We start from the raw sequence: 22,651 nt of genomic DNA, 5'->3' as shown, positions 1-22,651 counted from the left end.
CCCCTCAGGAATCCTCTTCCTTTACACACAGCCCTTCTACTGACACATAAATAAGTTAGTAAATAAAGGAGGAAGACAAAAGGAGGGAACTGAAGAAGGAAACAGAAAAGGAAGATATCATGGGCTCAAGGAGGTCAGTGAGGAGGAGTGAAGACAAAGCCCTTTGAGTAAATACTTTTTTTTTTAAAGATAACATATTGGCAAGGCCACTGCTCAGAAGATAAGATTGTTCATTTATCAAGAAAAAAAATACAACTGGCTTTTTGTTACAAAAAGTATACATATGGCAAAGATTTCATGGGTATGACACTGCAAGCACAGGCAACAAAGCAGGATTAGATAAATGGAACATCCAGCCGGGTGCGGTGGCTCACACCTGTAACCCTGGCACTTTGGGGAGGCCGAGGCAGGTGGATTACTTGAGGTCAGGAGTTCGAGACCAGCCTTGCCAACAGGGCGAAACCCTGACTCTACTAAAAATACAAAAATTAGCCAGGCGTGATGGCGGGTGCCTGCAATCCCAGCTACTCGGGAGGCTGAGGCAGGAAAATTGCTTGAACCCGGGATGTGGAGGTTGCAGTGAGCAGAAATCATGCCACTGCATTCCTGCTTGGGCAACAGAGTCAGATTCTGCTTCAAAAAAAAAAAAAGATTAGATAAATGAGACATCAAACTTAAAATCTTTTGGGCATCAAAGGATACAATCAACAGAGTGAAAAGTCAACCTATAGAATATAAGAAGATAGTTACGAATTGTATATCTGATCATGAGTCTACTGAATATATACATAAAAACAAAACAAAACAAAAAAAACCGTCCAACAACAAAAAAATCAAATAACCTTTAAAAAAATGGGCAAAGTACTTGAATAGACATTTCTCCAAAGATAATATACAAATGGCCAACAAGCAGACAAAAAGATGCTCAATGTCACTCATCAGAGACATGTCCACTGAAACTACAATAGGCTATCATCTTATACCCATTAGGGCGGCTAATAAAAAAAAAAGAAAACAGAAAGTAAGTGTTGGCAAGGATTGGAGATACCGTACACTGCTGGTGGGATGTAAATGGGGCAAGCACTATGGAAAACAATTTGCAGATCCTCAAAAAATTAAAAATATGCCAGGCATGGTGGTTGGTTCATGCCTGTCATCTCAGCACTTTGGGAGGCTGAGATAGGTGGATCACTTGAGGCCAGGGGTTCAAGACCAGCGTAGGAAACAAAATCCCATCTCTACCAAAAAAATTAGCTAGGTGTGGTGGTGCGCACCTGTAGTCCAAGCTACACAGGTGGCTGAAGCAGGAGAATCACTTGAACCTGGGAGGCGGAGGTTGCAGTGAACCCAGATCATGCCACTGCACTCCAGCCTGGGCGACACAGCGGGATTCTGTCTCAAAAGGAAAAAAAAAAAAGAAAAAGAAAAAAGTAAAAATAGGACTACCGTATGATCCAACAATTATACTTCTGGGCATATATCCAAAAGAATTGAAAGCAGGGTCTAGAAGAAATATTTGCATACTATGTTCATAGTGGCACTATCCACAATACTCAAGAGGTAACCTAAATGCCTGACAGATGAATGTATAAACCAAATGTGGTCTGTAGATACAATGGATTATTCAGCCTTGAAAAGGAAGTTCTGACACATACTACAACCATGAATGAACCTTGAGGACATTATACTAAGTGAAATAAGGCAGTGAGAGAGAGACAAACCCTGTACAAGGCTGTTCAACCCGTGGCCCATGTGGCCCAGAATGGCTTTGAATGTGGCCCAACACAAATGCGTAAACTTTCTTAAAGCATTATGAGGTTTTTTTGCAATTTTTTTTTTTTTTTTTTTTTTTTTTAGCTCATCAGCGATGGTTAGTGTATTTTATGTGTGGTCCAAGACAATTCTTCTTCCAATGTGGCCCAGGGAAGCCAAAAGATTGGACAATAGTGCTGTACAATTTCACTTATATGAGGTACCTGGGATAGTCACAGCCACAAAAACAGAAGAATGGTGGTTGCTAGGGACTGGGCAAGGGAGCAATGGGCAGCTATTTAGTGAATACGTGCAGAGTTTCAGATTTATAAAATGAAAAGTTCTAGAGCCCTATTTCACCATATGTTTACATATTTAACAGTACTGAACTATATGATTAAAAATGGTTAAGATGGTACATTTTATATGTATTTTTTTGCTACAATAAACACCAAACCAAGGCCGGGTGCATTGACTCATGCCTGTAATCCCAGCACTTTGGGAGGCCGAGGCGGGTGGATTACTTGAGGTCAGGAGTTTGAGACCAGCCTGGCCAACATGGTGAAACCCCGTCTCTACTGAAATACAAATATTAGCCAGGTGTGGTGGTACGTGCCTGTAATCCCAGCTACTCAGGAGGCTGAAGTAGGACAGTCACTTGAACCTGGGAGGCAGAGGTTGCAGTGAGCAAGATCACGTCACTGTACTCCAGCCTGGGAAACAGAGCAAGACTCCATCCCAAGAAGAAAAGAAAAAAAACCTAAACCAAACCAAAAGTTTATATTATGAATGGCAGCTTCAATACTCAGCTATCATCTAATGCTCTCATCGTCTATAAAACACCCAGGACACATAAAGGTACAGCCCAACAATTTCAAGTGGAGGGCCCTGCCTTATTTTGGTTGTCCTTCAGACATACATACTAAAACATACAAAAATTAGCCAGGTGTGGTGGCACACGCCTGTAATCCCAGCTACTCAGGGGGCTGAGGCAGCGGAATCACTTGAACCCGGGAGGCGAAGGTTGCAGTGAGCTGAGATTAAGTCATTGCACTCCAGCCTGGGTGACAGAGCAAGACTCTGCCTCAGGAAAAAGAGAAAAAAAAGTAGTACATGCAGCGTGCTATGGGGAGGGAGTTCTGGTTCCAGATCTGTTATTGACCAGGTGTTATATTTTGGGCCCTTGCCTTTTTCTTTGTTTCTTTCTTTCTCCTTTCCAAAACAGAGGATTTGAACTAAATGATTCCTTTTAAGTTGGCAGATTTTGTGGTTCTCTTCACTAGAAAAGCAACAAGTATATATCCTTCTTTCACAAGATGCTTTTAGGCACGTGGAGACAATGCATTAGAAAAGTGGGAAGATGTCATCATTTTTCTACATTTGACAAACATGTCATAAAGAATGCTACTTATAACCACATGGAAATAAAGACAGCAAGATCAAACAGTGAATATCAACAGAAGAGACAAAAAGACGCTCATGGCTACTGTAGCGATGACAAGCTCACTCTGCCTCTCGGTTGGGAAGCTCAGAGACTAAGGCTCAGGTGAATACAGTAGGTTCTGGAATAAGCATGCAGCCCCTCTGGTGTGGGCTGGATTCAGTCACGTTCATCTAATGTCCCCTGCACACATTTCTAGGGTCTGCAGAGTATCCTCATCTAGCACTCCCTTATTTACAGAATGACACATCAGACATTCCAATCAGTGTGTCACACATCCAACTGCCCTGCCACTTAGTGAGTAATTCAAAGAGGTAAATTTTGCCAGAGTTGGTAGTCTCAATCCAAAGATGCTGGAAGTAGAATATGAGTACATGCCTTCTATTTTGCGACTGGCAGGTTCTGTTTTGTTTTTAACGGGCGACTTTGCTTCTGATTTTCTTCTTCTAGACCATCCGGCTCACTGGGTGGATCCCTGATCAGAATATTCTGACTACATTCATATATCTAATAAAGTCCCATTTGTAAAAGCAACAGCAAATAAAAATCACTCATAAAGGACTCCATGCCATCAAGCAGCAAGCAGTTTAACTGCTCAGTGGAAACTTGAAGTAGCTTAGAATGGGCTTCTGAATGCAGTGGAGTGGAAGGCATCAGGGAAAGCTGACCGGCTCGAGCCAGCTTTCCCACTAACAGGGAGCCCTTGACATCTGAGGGTCGGAAGTCATCCATTACTGCCAACCTTTAGTAACTAATTTCTGGCCATGATTTGCTCCACTTCCTGAGAGCTAAAGGTCAACTTTAATGCAGGAAAACTCATTTCTTGTCCATCACTATTTTCCCCTTCTTTACAGATACAAAGTAATGCCATAAACTCCCTCAAAGCTATATATACCAGTTGGGTATCTCTTATACGAACTGTTTGGGACTAGAAGTGCTTTGAATTTGCGGTATTTCAGATTTTGGAATATTTATATTATACTTACGAGTTGAGCATCCTTAATTTGAAATACAAAATGCTCCAATGAGCATTTCCTTTGAGCATCACGTTGGCACTCAAAAAGTTTTGGATTTAGGAGCACTTTGGAATTCAGATTTTCAGATCAGAGATGCTCAATCTGTAATGCAAACTCCTACTATGCTGGTGGCTGGCCAAGTTAAGCCTAAAGCAAAAATGTGAAATTCAAGATCAGGTTACATGTGTAAATGATGCAAGTACTGCAATCCTATAGAATATCCTTAGTTTGGGCCGGGCACAGTGGCTCACGCTTGTAATCCCAGCACTTTGGGAGGCCGAGGTGGGTGGATCACAAGGTCAGGAGATCGAGACCATCCTGGCTAACACAGTGAAACTCTGTCTCTACTAAAAATACAAAAAAATTAGCTGGGCGTGGTGGCGGGCGCCTGTAGTCCCAGCTACCTAGGAGGCTGAGGGAGGAGAATGACGTGAACCCAGGAGGCGGAGCTTGCAGTGAGCCGAGATTGTGCCACTGCACTCCAGTTTGGGCGACAGAGTGAGACTCCGTCTCAAAAAAAAAAAAAAAAGAAAAGAAAAGAAAACCCTTAGTTTGTTGGAGAAAATGAGGTTCTCAGCGTTGAGGATCCCGTCTGGCCCTATTAAACAGAGCCACTGTCTAAGAGGAGATAATCCGACTAAAAGGAAAAGACCCATCAAGGAGAAAGGTGGATCTCTGGTGTGCAATCCCAGCCACTCTGCTTCCGAACTGGAAACGTATTCATCTCAGGATCACCTCATCCTGCTATACCTGTTTCTTCTAAATACCAATTTTCTATGTCTTTTTTTTTTGGAAACAGGATCTCCATTCTGTCACCCAGGCTGGAGTGCAATGGTGCAATCATGGCTCACTGCAGCGTCAACTTGCCAGGATCAAGCAAGCCTCCTACCTTAGCCTCCTGAGTAGCTGAGACTACAAGCATCATGCCTGGCTAATTTTTTTTTTTTTTTTTTTTTTTTTGTAGAGGCAGGGTTTTGCCATGTTGCCCAGGCTGCTCTTGAACTCCTGAGCTCAAGTGATCTGTCCGCCTCGGCCTCCCACAGTACTGGGATTACAAGCGTGAGCCACTGCAGCCGGCCCCAATTTTCCATTTCAAATCTTGTTTTAACTCTTTTGCTATTTTCAGAAAATGGCAATCTATTATTTCATTCTCTGTCTGACAACAGTTACCTCTACTGTGTCTGGGAAAAAGACTTAGTGATGAGTAACTTAAAACGCCCTTATAGTTTTTATTTAATGAACCAATTTTTTACAGCACTTCCAGTGTGCCAGGCACTCTCCTCCCAAGAACCTTAGAAGTGATGACTCATTTAATGGTTATAAATCAAGCACAGGTAAATATAAATAAGAATGGAGTTTACTATGTTGGGGGAACAGTTACAAGACTTTGCTTTATCAGGCTTAATGAAGACTGGCCTTCATTCACAACAATGCATCCTTGGGATGCTGGGTTTAAAGGCTGCTGGGGAGAGTGTAGGCACATTTCCACAGAGACCATGAAGCTTCCTCCCAAAAAGGAATCAGAATCCTACCATTGTTTGCCAATGTCTACTACAAGCACACGCTATATACCCAAGAAACGTATCCATATGTGTAGAAAAAGCATGTACAACAATGTCCATAGCAGCGCTATTCTCAGTATCCCCAAACTGCAAACAACCTAGAGGCCCATCAGCAGTAAAACAGATGATCGTGGCATATCTATACAAAGGACTACGCGACGGCAATGAGAATGAACAAACCGCTAATACAACAGCATAGATGAATCTCACGAACACGACGCTGAATGACACAAAAAAGTGCACACTGTGTGATTCCGTTTATGTGATGTTCAAGGATAAGCCAAACTCATCTATGGAGACAGAGGCTGCAACAGTGGTCACCTATGGAGGGGGTAAGGATTGCCTGCAAAGAAGCACAAGAGAACTTCTGGGGTGATGGAAACATTTTCTTTTTTGATGGGAGTGTTGTTTCCATGTGTATAGCCAATTATCAAACACAAATGATATACTTAAGATGTGTGCATTTTGCTGACTGCAAATTTTACCCTGATTTAAAAAAGAGATGTGACCTCATATGTGTTACAAGATACATGAAGCCGGGGGTGCCTGTTTTGCTGCCATCATAAGCTATTAAGGTGGATCGATGTGTTCAATCTCACAGCTAGAATGTGTATTCCAAACACAAAGTCCCTGACGACAAAGACTGGGCCTTGCCCATCTTCATAACCTTGGCATTTAGTATGTGACCTGGCTCATACTCAATGTTAAATGAAAGAAGGAAGCAGAATTCAACAGGCGGCATGTTTCAAAACCCTGTACATACATTATCGTTCTTACCTATTCAGTGCAAACGCATAGTGGAATTTAATGTTATGCTGATCGGCCAAATCACAGGTAGGCAGCATCTCCAGTGTTTCTACCAGCTTCACCATCGCATCATAGTCCTGTTGGCAAGAGGTCCCAAAGTGAGCAAGAGAGGAAACACAGCTCTTCACTGATTTTTCTGAATTGTTATAAACATGAGACAGCCTCAGCACTTAAAGACAGGCCCTTCCTTACAAAGGGCATTTAGTGAAGCTACCTGTAACCTTTAATAGGAGGGAAAAAGACCAGAAAATAAAATGGATAAGAGAGAGAAGAACAGAGGAGGAATCCCTGCTATCAAAGGGCATGAAGCATCCAAAGGCAACAAAAGTAAAGGAGCCCAGCAGCCAGGAAACAGCTGAGTGTAGGAGAGTCAACAGTATCAGCAGAGGCCAGGCCTGGTGGCTCACACCTGTAATCCTAGCATTTTTGGAGGCTGAGGTGGGTGGATCGCTTGAAGTCAGGAGTTCGACACCAGCCTGGCCAACATGGTGAAACCCCATCTCTACTAAAAATACAAAAATTAGCTGGGCATGGTGGCGGGCACCTGGAATCCCAGCTACCCAAGAGGCTGAAGCAGGAGAATTGCTTGAACCTGAGAGGTGGAGGTTGCAGTGAGCCGAGATCATGCCATTGCATTCCAGCCTGGGCAACAGAGCAAGACTCCGTCTGTCTCAAAAACTAAAACAAAATAAAAACAGTATCAGCAGAGATGTGTGTTAAAGTGAGCTGGACAAATACACACAAGCAAACTTCCAGTCAAAGCAGATAGATTCCAGTCCTTCCTATTTTGCCAGAATCAAATACATTAATCTAAACTAGTGTTTCTCAACCTTGGCACTAGTGACATTTCTGGACCATAATTCTCTGTTGTGGGAGCTGTCCTGGGCACTGTAGGATGCTGGCCTTGACCCACTGGAAGCCAACAGCACACCACCCTCCTCATGTCCTACACATACACGCTTAGTTTTTATAACTGAAAATGTCTCCAGACACTGCCAAAAAAGTTCTTGGGTTGAGAACCACTGCTCTAAACTCTGCATAATTACCTGGGGAAAAACTGCGACCATGCTTGTCTCAGCCAAGTCCCCTCTTAGCAGTGCCACCTGTTACTCTTTCAGCCAGGCTTAGAATCGTTGGAACTGGCCAACTTGCCGACAGCCAGCCATAGTCAGCAGAACAGGGCTTCCCACTGAAATGCCATGCCTGTCCTGTGGCTCTGCACCTTGCTGCTGCTGCCCCAGGAGGGAGAAGGCAGTGTATTCCAAGAACTTCTTGGCCCACCTTTGAGCATGAATGGAAGGTTATGAAAAGAAGGGATGCATGGAGAGAAGGGTAAAAGGAAGCAGCTTGAGGGAAGAAAGGCTTCAAGAAAAGCCATTCCCATTTTCTGGTCCTGGAAGACATGACCTAATCATTACCATCATCCTTAGTAGCACCTGCTATTAAAATCAGCCAGGTGGCCAAGTACGGTGGCTCACACCTGTAATCCCAGCACTCTGGGAGGCTGAGGCGGGTGGATCACCTGAGGCCAGGAGTTCGAGATTAGCCTGGCCAATATGGTGAAACCCCGTCCCTACTAAAAATAAAAAAAGTTAGCCAGGCGTGGTGGCAGGCACCTGTAATCCCAGCTACTTAGGAGGCTGAGGGAGGAGAATTGCTTGAACCCGGGAGTCAGAGGTTGCAGTGAGCTGAGATCACACTACTGCACTCCAGCCTGGGCAACTGAGCAAGACCCTGTCTCAAAAAGTAAATAAATAAAAATTCTAAAAACAGAAATAAAAATAAAATCAGCTAGCTGCATCTGTTTATCACTAGGGGCAGGAATTCCTTACTGGGTGACTCTGTTTTGGTCCAGGTCATAAGTGGATGCCTCCATCACTTCAATTTAAAGACTTCTAGCCAACAACCCTCAGCATGGCTTTGTGGAACTCTATGAGTAAGGAACATGACCCTGTGTTCCTCCAAAGGGAAGGAAGGCAAGACATCCTTAGAGATGGCTCAATGGCATTCAACTTGGAGGGAGGAAACGCTCAATTTCCTTCACGGAACCACAGACCAGGAGCCCAGTCTCAGAACTCTCCAGGAGCTTCTGATGCTTGTCTTAGAATAAACAGCTACATTCCCTGGGTCCTGAATGTGTTTCTGCTACTCCTGTTCTCCTTGTCACTGATGTATGGTGGTAAACAAAGGAGGAAGTGAGAAAAGCCTAAAGGAAGTCGCACAGCAGAGGGGTTAGGAACAAGGACAACGGAGCCAGTCAGTCTCAGTCTGAATCCTGACCTAACCAACTGCTGTGTGACCTTGGGCAAGTTACTTAACTGCTCTATGCCTCAGTTTCCTCACGTGTAAAATCAGGATAATCAGAGTATACATATCCTATATAGAGTTGTTAAGAGGATTAAATGAATTTGGGTTTGTCAAAGGGATTGCAACAATGCCTAGCATAAAGTTCATATAAACTTCAATTCTTGGCTCCTGCCAAACAGTCTTGTTTATGACATCTCTTCTTGTCGGAGTGGTCACACCACCCGCGATGTGACAAAACCTCCAAAATTTCCACCGCAACAGATAAGCTGGATGACCTATGACCTAGCCACATACCTATTTGTCTAGAAAACAGCCACCTCTGGCCGGGCACAGTGGCTCATGCCTGTAATCCCAGCACTTTGGGAGGCCGAGGCAGGTGGATCACCTGAGGTCAGGAGTTTGAGACCAGCCTGGCCAACATGAAACCCTGTCTCTCCTAAAAATACAAAATTAGCCAGGCATGGTGGTGCATGCCTGTAATCCCAGGCATGAGATTAGGAGAACAGCTTGAACCCGGGAGGCTGAGGTTGCAGTGAGCCGAGATCGCGCCACTGCACTCCAGCCTGGGCAACAAGAACAAAACTCCATCTCAAAAAAGAAAACAGAAACAAACAAATAAAAAAAAAACCCAGCCACCTCACCACATACTGAGTATACAAGTACTTCACAAGAAGTTCCTCAAGCCAAGGAAGAACGCAGCATACGTGAGCCTCGGCTAGGTGGATTTCATACCTGGATATCACGGTAGGACAGGAGTAAGTTAATGATGATGTCTGAGGTCAGAACCTCAGTATTATCCATGCGGAGCTTGATCCGAGCCAGCTCCTTCGCCAGTTCCTCACCTTGGTACTTCTCTCTGGCTTTCCGGATGTCATTTAACAAGGTTTCTTTGTAATAAACACTAGAGAAAGAAAACCACAAAAACCTCCAGTCACATCTACACACACCCAGGACTGTCTTGCGCCCAAAATGGTTCTCATTGACGTGACTTAGGCTAACACATGGGGACCTCGGCCCAAACCTGAGCCTCCCTGCGCCAGCAAACAGGAGATACTTTCTACTTATTCACATTTTATAGACTGATAAATAACAAATAAAAATCAGTTCATTCAACCTTGAAGATATTTTCAAAGGTGACTCCCACCTGTACTCAGATAATACACAGAACTTGCTGCCAACCAAGCCCACTGTCTCTGGCATTTTCAAACATATAGAGGGCGAGAAGGTACCTTCCTTATGTATGTATTTTGCCCACTAGTAACAAAGCCAAACGGAGCTCCAAAACCCAGGACACATACATGAGAATGCTTTTCAAATGAATTTCTCTATCAGGTGTCTCTCGTTAGTAGTCATGAAGCCTTCCCCAATTGAGGTGAGGGCTGGAAACTGGTGTTGTGTCCCTGAGCAAGACACGATGGGACACACAGAGGTCACGCCCGGAAACTTATGGACAGCCTTGCTCTCCTCATCATATTGAATGGCCAGAATGTTTTCCTTTTTTTTTTTTTTTTGAGACAGAGTCTCCCTCTGTTGCCCAGGCTAGAGTGCAGTGGCGCGATCTTGGCTCACTGCAACCTCCTCCTCCCTGGTTCAAGCAATTCTCCTGCCTCAGCCTCCCAAGTAGCTGGGACTATAGGCATGTGCCACCATGCCCGGCTAATTTTTGTATTTTTAGTAGAGACAGGGTTTCACCATGTTGGCCAGGCTGGTCTCAAACTCCTGGACTCAAGTGATCCACCTGCCTCGGCCTCCCAAAGTGCTGGGATTACAGGCGTGAGCCACCGTGACTGGCCCGGAGAATGGCTTTCTAATGGAAAACACAAAACTTCCTTCAGGTGAGCACCTAGATAAGCACGAGGAAGCTTAAAAACACTTAAAGCGGTTAAATTCACACTGGAATATCACCATACTCTCTTGAAGAGCCAATGCTATTATCTTGTATTTGGTTTAAAACCTTGAAAAATGACCTAATTTGGTATACAGAGGATGAGTTACAACAACCATAGATTGATTTAAAATATCTTGTCTATTTTTCATAGGAATTTTTAAGTGGAGGTGGGACACTGCCAAACAGTAATACTGTCGCCCCATTAAGAAGCTGAAATGGGGCCAGGCGTAGTGGCTCACGCCTATAACCTCAGCACTTTTGGAGGCCAAGGCAGGAGGATCACCTGAGCTTAGGAGTTCAAGACCAGCCTGGCCAATGTGGCGAAACCCCGTCTCTACTAAAAACACAAAAACTAGCTGGGCGTGATGGTGGTGGGCACCTGTAATCCCAGCTGCTTGGGAGGCCGAGGCAGGAGAATCGCTTGAACCTGGGAGGCGGAGGTTGCAGTGAACCGAGATCGCACGGCTGCACTCCAGCCTAGGCAACAGAGTGAGACTCGGTCTAAAAAAAAAACAAAAAACAAAAACCACACACACACACACACAAAACGAAGCTGAAATCGTCTAACTGCAGAGTGTAAAATTAGGCTGTTCATTAAAAAGAGAGTAAGCTAAATTTAATAAGTCTTCAGAGAGAGAAACACAACATGAGATAGGATAAGAACAAATGGTGTCTACTTTCAATAATTACAAAACAATGCCAAATATGTATATGTACAGTACATAACCTGGTCCAACGCTCACAAAAGGACCTCCGTTAACATTTAAAGAATGAAGTGACGCACACAGCAGGGGTTCTGATAGAAAAATATGAATGCACTGCTTTAGTTTTCTATTTCCTTATTTGTCAATTGCCATCATCCCAATGATGCACAAAATTAGCAGATTCTGCCAGTGTTTAAAATTCTGTCACTAATTGAATGAGTCATTAAGTTGGATGCCAGCCATTGCCCATTTGGTGGACTATAAAGGCATTGAAGCTATTAAAGTGTTATTAGGTTAGCCTGATAAGTAAAAAGTTATACTTCAGCCTTATTTTTCAAGGGTAATTCTGAAAAATAATTTTAATAAACTAAGAAATCTAAGAAGAACAGTACCTTTTAGGTAAATTAAACACTGGTTTGAGGATGGCTTGAGGACATCAGATATGTAATAAGCATGCAGCCATTTCTGCCTCTGTAATCAAGGAAGATGTTGCTGATCAATGAGAACTTGGAAATGGCTTCCAAGCCATTCTAGCACAGGTCTCAAAATAGATTTTATAAATCTATCAGAGCTGGCACTTGAGCTAAAAACTTCCTTTCCATCTGTGTTATAGATGTTTTAAACTATAAGCACCACTTCCCCTCTTACTAACTGTTGCCAGACACTGCCAGTTCATAGGGTAGAATCCACCAATAGGTATTTCAAGCCCTTTGAAATTAAATGAAATCACAAGAGCTGTTTGCCTACTGATACATACACACACTGAATGAGAATCAAACTTGAATCCATGTCTTGCAAAGACCTAAATCATCTGGCAGATCTAGCCAGTCTACCTCCTTGTCAGACCTGAAAATATGGTATTGGGAGAGCTTTCCATAAAACTTCACTAAAGTGTTTATTTTGCAATCAGACACCAGTTAGCAAGGAACAACTGCATGAGGTTTTCCGGGAATGTGCCACAAAATGTCCCACATTTGCTCTCGATGTTGGCATGCGGTCCCACATATTTAGGTTTCCAATCTCCCTTTCCATTAAAGTCTGTAGAAGAAGGTCTGCATCCAGAGAAGAGGTGATGGGATAGAAAAGGACACCATTAAGAAGTGTCCTTTTCTACATACCAGTGCTACAATAGAACACTCCACAGTTCAGGGTGCCACTATTTGAGCCACAGTGTGGCAGGAGGTCCTCTACATTTCATTTCAGGTCAGCTCTGCCAGTGTTTGGGATTTTCATTTGTTTTGGAAGGACAAATCCTTCTCCTTGTGACACAACTTACGGGAATAAATCCTTTAAATTGGCCGCAAGCAAAATAACTGGATCCTTTGGTTAAGAAGAATAATTTTTCTGTCTTTTACTTTCACAATAAGAACATCTGAAGGTATGGTTTCTTGAGCATTGAGGCTCCAATAGGTGAGCTGACCATTTCAGTGCTACACAGGTAGGAATCACCTAAGCCAAGATTCCAATCTAAACCTATTCACTTCTGCATATTTCACCTCACCCAACCTAAATCTAAAGACAACACAGGACAGTACACCCTGAGGATAGCTGCTGCTCCACTCAACGCACAAAGGCTTATTAAAGCACGAGAGCGTAAGTCAGAATGACCTTGCTGAGATATTTGAAGAGCCTCAACAGCCATGCGAGTGTAAAACCATGCTCAGAAATCATCTTGAAACACAGGATCTCAGAGCTGAAAGAGATCATTTAAAAAAACATCACTGACAACTTCCTATAAGTTGTCTTATCTAGAAGAGAGAGAACAATCAGAGAGAAGAAAAGTTACATGTCAAAATCAAACAGGAAGTCAGGGCCAGACACAGGCTCAATCCTGACCTCTTAATTCCAGTTCTATTCTCTTTTGGCTTCATTTCAGTGGCCCAGCTAAGTGAGCCAGTAAGGTACAATAGTGGGTTCTCCAGCAACTCTGGTCTCCGTGAAGGTGTACCACTTCCCTGAAAGTGAGGGGGAAATCTTGATGAGTCTCCAGGGGTTACTGGTGGCAGATGGGAATTACCATGAGGTCACGTGGATGTCCTTAAGGAGGCTAATGAACCTGTCCACCAAAGGCACGCACAGCGGGCCCAGGATGTTGTCCCAGTTGGGCTGCATGTACTCGGAGGCTCGTCTCTGGGCATCACTCTCGCAGCAAAAATAATCAGCACACGGTGTCACGATGTATGGGATGAAATAATAATTACCACTGGATGCCTGGAAAAAAGAAACAAAGATGTTCCAGAAAGTAACCGATGTGGAAGTGTAGGCTCTGGGCAGGTGGGGCCTGGTGGGACAGGCACGGAGAAAATACCTGAGGACGAAAACAATTCGTGCAATATGACTATGGATCTATTAGGCACAAAACAGGAAACCACTTGATTTCAAAAGCTCTACCGCATAGATATATGACAAAAATTTGGTTTCAAATACTGATCTGTATGTATCTCTGAACTTCATTGGCAGAAATTTTAGGGTTTTAAATCTCAGAAATCACATTGTTTCATTATATGTACCCAAAACCAGAGGGAACTTGAACCTCCTGATAAGCAAGGATTACAACGTGGCATATTGTTTTTCTTTCAGCATAGATGAAAAAGGCATATTATTTGATCATTTAACTATAGGTGAACTATTATAAACTTTGTGGAATAAAAATTGTTCTGTAGGAAGCATATATTAATTAATATAACGAGTCTCAGATCTTTTCTGCTTTTTGAGACAGGGTCTTGCACTGTCACCCAGACTGGAGTGCAGTGACGCAAACATGGCTCACTGCAGCCTCAACCTCCCAGGCTCAAGCAATCCTCCCACCTCAGCCTCCATAGTAGCTGGGACTACAAGTGCGTGCCACCATGCTCAGCTAATATTTCTATTATTTTGTAGAGATTGGGGTTTTGCCATGTTGCCCAGGCTGGTCTCAAACTCCTGGGCTCAAACAATCTGCCCACCTCAGCCTCCCAAAGTGCTGGGATTATAGGCTTGAGCCACCATATCTGGCCTAAATTTCATATTTTTACATGTCCTGAAATCATCATCTTATTTTGATATTTTCCAACCATTAAAACATGTAAAAAACCATTCTTAGCTCCCAGGACATACAAAAACAGGTGACGAGTCAACGTTGTCTTAGACAAAGCTTCTGATATTCTATTATCCCTGAAAATAGGGTTGGTTTTCTGAGAATACTTACATTCTGCTGCAAAGCAGCAACTGGACACCATCCTTGTGGGTACCAGCTATTGGCATTAAGCCTGTCAAAACACAAATACTGGCCAGGCATGGTGGCTCACGCCTGTAATCCCAGCACTTTGGAAGGCAGAGGTGGGTGGATCATTTGAGGTCAGGAGTTTGAGACCAGCCTGGCCAACATGGTGAAACCCCATCTCTACTTAAAAAAAAAAAAAAAATTAGCCAGGTGTGGTAGCACATGCCTGTAGTCCCAGCTACTCAGGAGGCTGAGGCAGGAGAATCACTTGAACCCAGGAGGCAGAGGCTGCACTGAGCCGAGATTGCACCACTGCCCTCCAGCCTGGGCGACATAGCGAGACTACATCTTAAAACAAACAAACAAACAAAAATACCAGTGTTGTAAGTAGAAAGGGTAAAAATTCAGGCGGGTATGTGTGTGTGATAAGTGGGGTAGCAGGCTCCTATCTACTTCTTCACAACCACTAGGAATTGCCTACCCCACAGGAACAAAGACCCTTTGCTCCCTATGGTACTTTTTTTTTTTTTTTTTTTGAGACAAGGTCTTGCTCTGTCACCCAGGCTGCAGTGCAGTGGTGCAATCACAGCTCATTGCAGTCTCAAACTCCTGGGCTCAAGCTATCCTCCTGCCTCAGCCTCCCAAAGGGTTGGGATTACAGGTGTGAGCCACTGCACCTGGCCTTCTAATACTTTCAAGTTCTTAAAGAGACTCAAATCACTCAGCATTAAGGTTTTGGTAAGTTAGAGATAAATTTCTCCCTCATCCATGCCAAGAAAGCCACGTTCCTAGACTAAATTAAATGATATTAATATATTCAAAAGTTAAACTTTCTTTCTTTCACCTTGATATGGTTAGGCTTTGTGTACCTACCCAAATCTCATCTTGAATTGTAATCCCCGTAATCCCCATGTGTCAAGGTAGAAACCAGGTGGAGGCAACTGGATCATCATGGGCGGTTTCCCCCATGCTGTTCTAGTGATAGTGAGTGAGTTCTCAGGAGATCGGATGGTTTTATAAGGGGCTCTTCCCCCTTTGCTAGGCACTTCTCCTACCTGCCACCTTGTGAAGAAGGTATCTTGCTCCCGCTCCCACTTCTGCCACAATTGTAAGTTTCCTGAGGCCTCCCCAGCCATGCTGAACTGTGAGTAAATTAAACCTGTTTCCTTTACAAATTACCCAGTCTTGGACAGTTCTTTATAGCAAAATGAAAACGGACTAATACACACTTGAAATTGCTTGAGTTTATGGTCAAAGACTTCCTAGCTCAGATGGAGAAAAGGGCTGTGTGGATCAGTGAGGTCTAGAAGGAAAACTACCTTTGAAGAAACGCAGTTTGTTATTTTCAAAAAGTTAAAGCTGGACTGGAAGTGTAAGGAGCTTCCCAGATCCCATTCCCAGAAAGACAACCATAACTGACGAAAATTATTTTTAAACAGCCATTTAAAGCAAGTTTGTCCAACCATGGCCCATGGACCACATATGGCCCAGGATAACTTTGAATGTGGCCCAACACAAATTTGTAAACTTTCTTAAAACATTTTGAGATTTACACACAAACTTTTTTTTTTTAATAGCTCATCAGCTATTGTTAGTGTATTTTACATGTGGCCCAAACAATTCTTCTTCCTCCAATGTGGCCCAGCAAAGCCAAAAGATTGAACACCCCTGATTTAAAGTCTCTACAAGTTGTCCTGAGGGCATGTAGCAAATGGAAAAACGTTTTATTCAAGAAAATCTAAATCTTGGTAGTAACAGTAAGATTCTGCAGCATTCGGGCCATAAACTGCTCCCCCATCCCCATACCCAGCCCAGAGTGACTGAAGTTCTACTCTAAGTAGGTGTGGCCAAGACAAAAGGGTTCCCTCTTGTCCCTGGTCCAGAGTCACTGTTTCTCCTTAGGAAGACCAGGCCACCAGCATTCTTATCCCTCACAGCCTGATACTGTAGAAGTTCTATTCCAGGCAAGTGTGGTCAAGATGACCAGGGCTCCCTTGCTTTACCCAGCCTACACCTGCAGGGTGGAAGCTCTACCCTAGGCAAAACAGGCCAAGAGACTGGGTACAGTGGCTCACGCCTGTAATCCCAGCACTTGGGAGGCTGAGGTGGGTGGATCACGAGGTCAGACGTTCGAGACCAGCCTGGCCAACATGGTGAAACCCCCTCTCTACTAAAAATACAAAAATTAGCCAGGCACGGTGGCGGGCACCTGTAATCCCAGCTACTTGGGAGGTTGAGGCAGGAAAATTGCTTAAAACCGGGAGGCAGAGGTTGCAGTGAGCCGAGATCACACCACTACACTCCAGCCTGGGCAACAGAGCAAGACTCTGTCTCAAAACAAAACAAAACAAAAACAAAGAAACAAACTAAAAACAGGCCAAGAATGCTGAAACTTGATTGTCCCTGCCCCAGCTCTCTCACAGAATGAAGGTTCCGTGACGAGAGGCAAGCTGAGAAGATCAGAGGCTGTTGCCCCTACCCAGCACCCCACTCAGAGCAGGGTGTCACCCCAAGAGAAGTAGACTACTGTTTCCACTGCCATCTCCACAGCAGTGTTGCAGAGCTCTGCCCAGGGAAAAGGCAGGCTGTAAGAACTGCAGCTCTTCACAAGGAGAGCAACTTCATGCGGAATATGCCATGGGGAAGTTCAAGCTTATGAGTGCTGTACAAAACATCATGGAGATTTTGGCGGCTGACAATTAAGAGAAGGCTGGTAGCTCTATGACAGGGAAAAGTAAAGGGTAGACCACCTAGAAGTTTAACAGAGAACTGGGAAAGAGACAGCTAAGAGGAACCTTCCTGAGGTCAGAGCAAGCCTCAGGGATTAGACTTAAGGACTATTCCTGCAAAACTTTAATTGTATCAAACTGTGGAACAATTATGCCTCAAGGTATTGTCAAAAACAACAGAACAATCAGCTAAGGAGGGAGACTAACAACTGAGTGTAATACCAGTTGTATAAGACCAATACAGAAGATTAGTCAGAAACTTAACAGGGAGATCAGGGAAACAGATAAAGAGAGTCTAGCTGCAACTACTGTCATTCCTGGTGAGGATACAAGAGTCAGAGTAACTGTGCACACACACAAGAGTGTCCCCTTTAAGAAGTGACATTAGAGGCTGCACATTGCAGAAAAATAGACTTCACTGAACTAGTCAAGTCATGAAACAAATCAACAAGTAAACAACAAAAACAACATGCCCCAGAGGCAGAAGGCAGAAAGATCAGTATCTGAAGTTTCTACAATATATTATCTGAAATGTCCAGTTTTCAACAAAAAACACAAAACATGCAGAGATAGGACAGTGTGATCCACATATGAGAAAAACAGTAGGCAATGCTAACTGCCTTTGAAAGGACCCAGATATTAAATGTAGCAGACAATGACTTGAAAGCAGATATTACAAATATGTTCGAACAAGTAAGTAAACCATACTTAAAGAATTAAAGGAAGGTATTATGACAGTATCTCAAATACAGAAGATAAAGAAAAATTACAAAAAATGGGGGGGGGGGGGTAGGAATTCTGAAGTTGAAAAGTACAACAGCCAAAATGAAAAATTCACTCAAGAGGCTCAACAGGCAATTTGAGTGGTAGAAGAAATAATCAGCAAACTTGAAGACAGATCAATAGAGATATGCAATCTGAAGAACAGAGAGAAAAAGAAAAAAATGAACGAAGTCCTAAAGGAACACAGGACAGCATTAAGTACACCAACATATGTGACACCTAATAGGAGTCCCAGAAGAAGAGGAGAGAAAGGATCAGAAAAATACTCGAAGAAATAATTGCTGAAAAGTTCCCAAATAAGATTTTTTTTTTTTGAGACGGAGTTTCATTCTTGTTGCCCAGGTTGGAGTGCAATGGCATGATCTTGGCTCACCACAACCTCCGTCTACCAGGTTCAAGTGATTCTCCTGCCTCAGTCTCCTGCATAGCTGGGATTACAGGCATGCACCACCACACCAGCTAATTTTGTATTTTTAGTAGAGACAGGTTTTCTCCATGTTGGTGAGGCTGGTCTTGAACTCCCGACCTCAGGGGATCCACCCACCTCGGTCTCCCAAGTGCTGGAATTACAGGCGTGAGCCACTGTGCCCAGCCCCAAATATGATTTTTTTAAAAAATTAAATCTACATATCCAAGAAGTCAAATGAACTCCAAGTGGGATAAAGGCAAAGAGGTCCACACCCAGACATGTCACAGTTAAAATTTTGAAAGATAAAGAGTGAAAATCCCGAAAGCAGCAAGAGAAAAATGTTTTGTCATATATGAGAAAATTCCAATCAGATTAATGTGACTTTTCATCAGAAACAATGAAGGCCATGGGATGACATATTCAAAGTGCTGAAAGAAAAAAAAAAGTCAACCAAGAATTTTATATCCACTAAAACTATCTTTCAAAAATGAAGATTAAATATGAACATTTTCAGATAAACAAAAACTGAGATAATGCTAGCAGACCCATCTTATAAAAATACTAAAGGAATTTCTTCAGGCTGAATGCAAATGACACCAGACAGTAATTCAAATTCACATGATAAAAAACAAAGAATACCAGTAAAGGTAGTTATGTATACAATCATAAAAGATAGGATAATTGCAAATTTCCTCTCCTTAACTGGTTTAAAAAGCAGTTGCAGAAAACTATGTATATAATCATGTGTTGTGGTTTATACAGAAATGTAATATATTTGAAAATAACAACAAAAGGATACTGGTAGGAATGGAACAAGGCTACACTGGAATAAGGAAATGACACCGAACGGTAGCTTGAATCCACAGGAACAAATGAAAAGTACCAGAAATGGTAAATAAAAAGGTTAATATAACTCTCTCTCTCCCCTACCTACATTCTCTTTTCTGTTTCGTTAAAAGACATAATACAAAAATACTTATAAACATTACAATTAAATAACCCTGAACTTCTGTAACAGGTCGGTAAATTGAAGGTACAAGAATCTAACCTATTTGTAAAGAATTGTTATATGTCTTATAACTGTCTCCAAAACAAACATTTCTGCTGAAATCTTGACGTTATTCCTTTAGCAAACCTAGTCTTCCCAAATACTACAAAAGTAAACTTTGCCCCAAAGTTCTGATCAAATCCTAAATAATGAGGTGTGAAAAACTGGATTTTGACAAATATGATATGTGCCATCACAAGTTCTTTGGTGAAAAAGAAATACTGTTCAAGAAGGCAGAGCAGTAGCAGCAGAGACTGATGATGTCTACCCCCCAGTTAGCAGAGGATCTGATTCACAGAGCAAATGTTTAGTCATAGTTAGAGAAAAATAAGGAGAAAGAAAAGAAATGCATGAGCTCTGAAAACAGTTGAATGAGTTTAATGAACAGGACTGAGGAGACAACAGGAATCTGGAGACTTGGGAAGGTAAAAATACTTCCCTTGAGAAAGTCTTCCAGAAAGTTTAAGAAATCTGACAGAAATTGGGACTAACGACTACATTTTAAAAAGGAATTAACAGACTTCCAAATGAAAGCATAAGATCTTAAGTACAGTACTTTTGTTCTTACAAAGAGAAGAACAGACCTAAACATCTTCAAGTGATAGAACACATTCAGACTCTTGTTGGTCAAGAGACCAGAAATTAAAAATAAAAACAACGATTAACATAACACATACTCAATAGCAAACTAGGATCAGCTATTTGTAGCTGTTACATTTATAAGTGGAAACATCTCAAGAATCCAGCTCATTAAAACATTTAACAAAGGCAGTTTAGTTCCCTACATAAAGAGGTATTTGAACCAGTATGCTAACCACATTAATATGTAAACTCTTATTCTAAACACTCTCCAAATATTTCCAAAAGGGTGGTTCTGATATAGTAAGTGAGGTCAGAGGCCCAAGGAAAAGTCACTCGTCTCTGACAGTGTGGGGATAGGAAGCAGAAGAATTTTTCCTCTAAAGGTTTTGGTTCCTGACCTAGCAATTGGCATTTCCAGAACTACTACCATCTACAAATATCACCACCATGAAAAGACTGTCCTATGTCATCACTTAGATTAAATAACAGGTGCTTTTAATAAGCACTCATTACAAAAGCTTAATTATATAGTCTTAAGTGTCATAATTTTAAATGCCTGCCTAATACCTGTATTTACCATCTGGTAACTATATATAGGATACTTAACCATTCTTCTATTGCCTAACTTTCAGTTTGTTTTGAAATTTCCTTACTGTAAGCGTCACTGAGATGAACATCTTTGCATATGGCATCTTTGTACTGTGGTCTTTTCCCAAGGATATCTTCCCAGGAGTAAAATTACTAGAACAAATTTAAGGATATTAATATATGTTGACCAAACTGTTGTCAGAAAGGATGGAGCAATGTACACTCCCACCCACAGTGCATAAGGACATGGTAATTCATTTATCCTTTCAGCAGAACTGGATAGTGTTGTTTTTCATATTTGTGAAGTGTGGTGAACAAGAAATACTTTATCAATATAGAAACAAAGTATCATCTCAACTCAAGCGTAGCAATGTAGTGAAGAATTCAGAGGGCCAAGGATTGAATTCCAGCTCCATCCTATCCTAAACGGATGACACTGAAAAATGTACTCACCTATCTAAACCTCAGTTTTCTCATCTTTAAGAGGGAGATAATAATACTGTCAGCCTCATTAGACAATAGAGGCTTAATCACGGCCATTTTTTTTTTTTTGCACAAATATTCTCTATGTGCAATCATTCTAGAAGGGACTAGGAGTTCTAAACCTGAGATCCAGTCATTCTTGCGGGGGCTGGCGGAGGGTGGCCTGTGAACTTGAAAGAGAAAAAAAAAGTTGTGGTCTGTGAACTTTGTCATCATTTGCCCTCAACTGAAACGTAACATTTCCCTCACTTAGGAATGTAGGTAACACACCCCAGTAGTAGTAGACTTGAGACTTAAGACTTTGTTGGTAACAGGAGTCACAGACTTTTTCATATCACATTACAGTTCCTGCAGAGATCTCAAAATAACTTTTATACCCATCACTACTCCAAGTATTATGACAGTTTTTAAGATCTGCTGTTTGATCTCAAAGACGTTAGTAAAGAAGCACGTAATTATAATTTTAGAATATTTTGATAACTGTATTTTGATATGAAGGGTCTCCTTTGTAATTCCTTGTATTTAAACACTTTAAAACAGTGATCCCCAACGTTTTTGGTACCAGGGGCTGGTTTCATGGAAGACAATTTTTCCACGGACCAGGTGGGCAGGGGTTGGGGATGGTTTCAGGATGATTCAAGTGCATTACATTTATTGTGCACTTTATTTCTATTATTATTATATTGTAATATATAATGAAATAATTATACAACTCACTGTAAAGTAGAATCAATGGCAGCCCTGAGATTGTTTTCCTACAACTAGACGGTCCCATCTGGGAGTGATGGGACACAATGAGAGATCATCAGGCATGAGTTTCTCATAAGGAGCACACAAACGAGATCCCTCACATGTGTAGTTCACAATAGGGTTTGTGCTCCTATGAGAATCTAATGGCGCTGCTCATCAGACAGGAGGCAGCGTTCAGGCGGTAATGCGAGCAATCGGGGAGCAGCTATAAATACAGATGGAGCTTTGCTCGCTCATCTCCTGCTGTGTGGCCCGGTTGGTGGCCCAGGGGTTGAGGACCTCTGTTTAAAACATATTCTGGGAAGGGCCCATAGGCTCCTCAAGACTGGCAAAGGGGTCCTGTGACCCCTAAAAGGCTAAAAACCCCCAATCGTGACTCTTAGATGCTTCATGTAGAACATCCTAACTGCAGGCCTAAAATGCTAGGATGGTTCCTTCAGTGGGCTGCACATATAAAGCTCTCCATGAATAAACAGTGCAAGGCCCATCTGCAAACAGCTTCCTAGATTCTTCAGGACAGCCCAGGAGCAGAGCATGTCAGAGCCTCCACTCAATTGTCCATTGGTTTCAATCACAGTCACTAACTAAGGACACCTAGGA

The 22,651-nt window shown here is 42.5% G+C and overlaps 1 protein-coding gene across 5 annotated transcripts in view; it reads right to left on the bottom strand.

Moving 5' to 3' along the window:
- The window catches only part of MAP3K15 (mitogen-activated protein kinase kinase kinase 15), a 149,308-nt gene that overhangs the window by 87,133 nt on the left and 39,524 nt on the right, over nucleotides 1-22,651 (bottom strand). For 4 of the 5 annotated variants that reach the window (XM_007991219.3, XM_007991221.3, XM_007991222.3 and 1 more), the window contains 3 exons: nucleotides 13,495-13,688; nucleotides 9,618-9,786; nucleotides 6,549-6,655 (listed from right to left, as the gene is read on the bottom strand). In XM_007991219.3, coding sequence (XP_007989410.3) covers nucleotides 6,549-6,655; nucleotides 9,618-9,786; nucleotides 13,495-13,688 — 470 coding nt within the window. The remainder of the gene's footprint in view (nucleotides 1-6,548; nucleotides 6,656-9,617; nucleotides 9,787-13,494; nucleotides 13,689-22,651) is intronic. The other variant, XM_073013851.1, reaches the window with a different exon arrangement.

This window comes from Chlorocebus sabaeus, chromosome X, assembly GCF_047675955.1.
Source record: "Chlorocebus sabaeus isolate Y175 chromosome X, mChlSab1.0.hap1, whole genome shotgun sequence".
NCBI classification, from domain to species: domain Eukaryota; kingdom Metazoa; phylum Chordata; class Mammalia; order Primates; family Cercopithecidae; genus Chlorocebus; species Chlorocebus sabaeus.
This window is presented reverse-complemented; position numbering and strand designations above follow the sequence as displayed.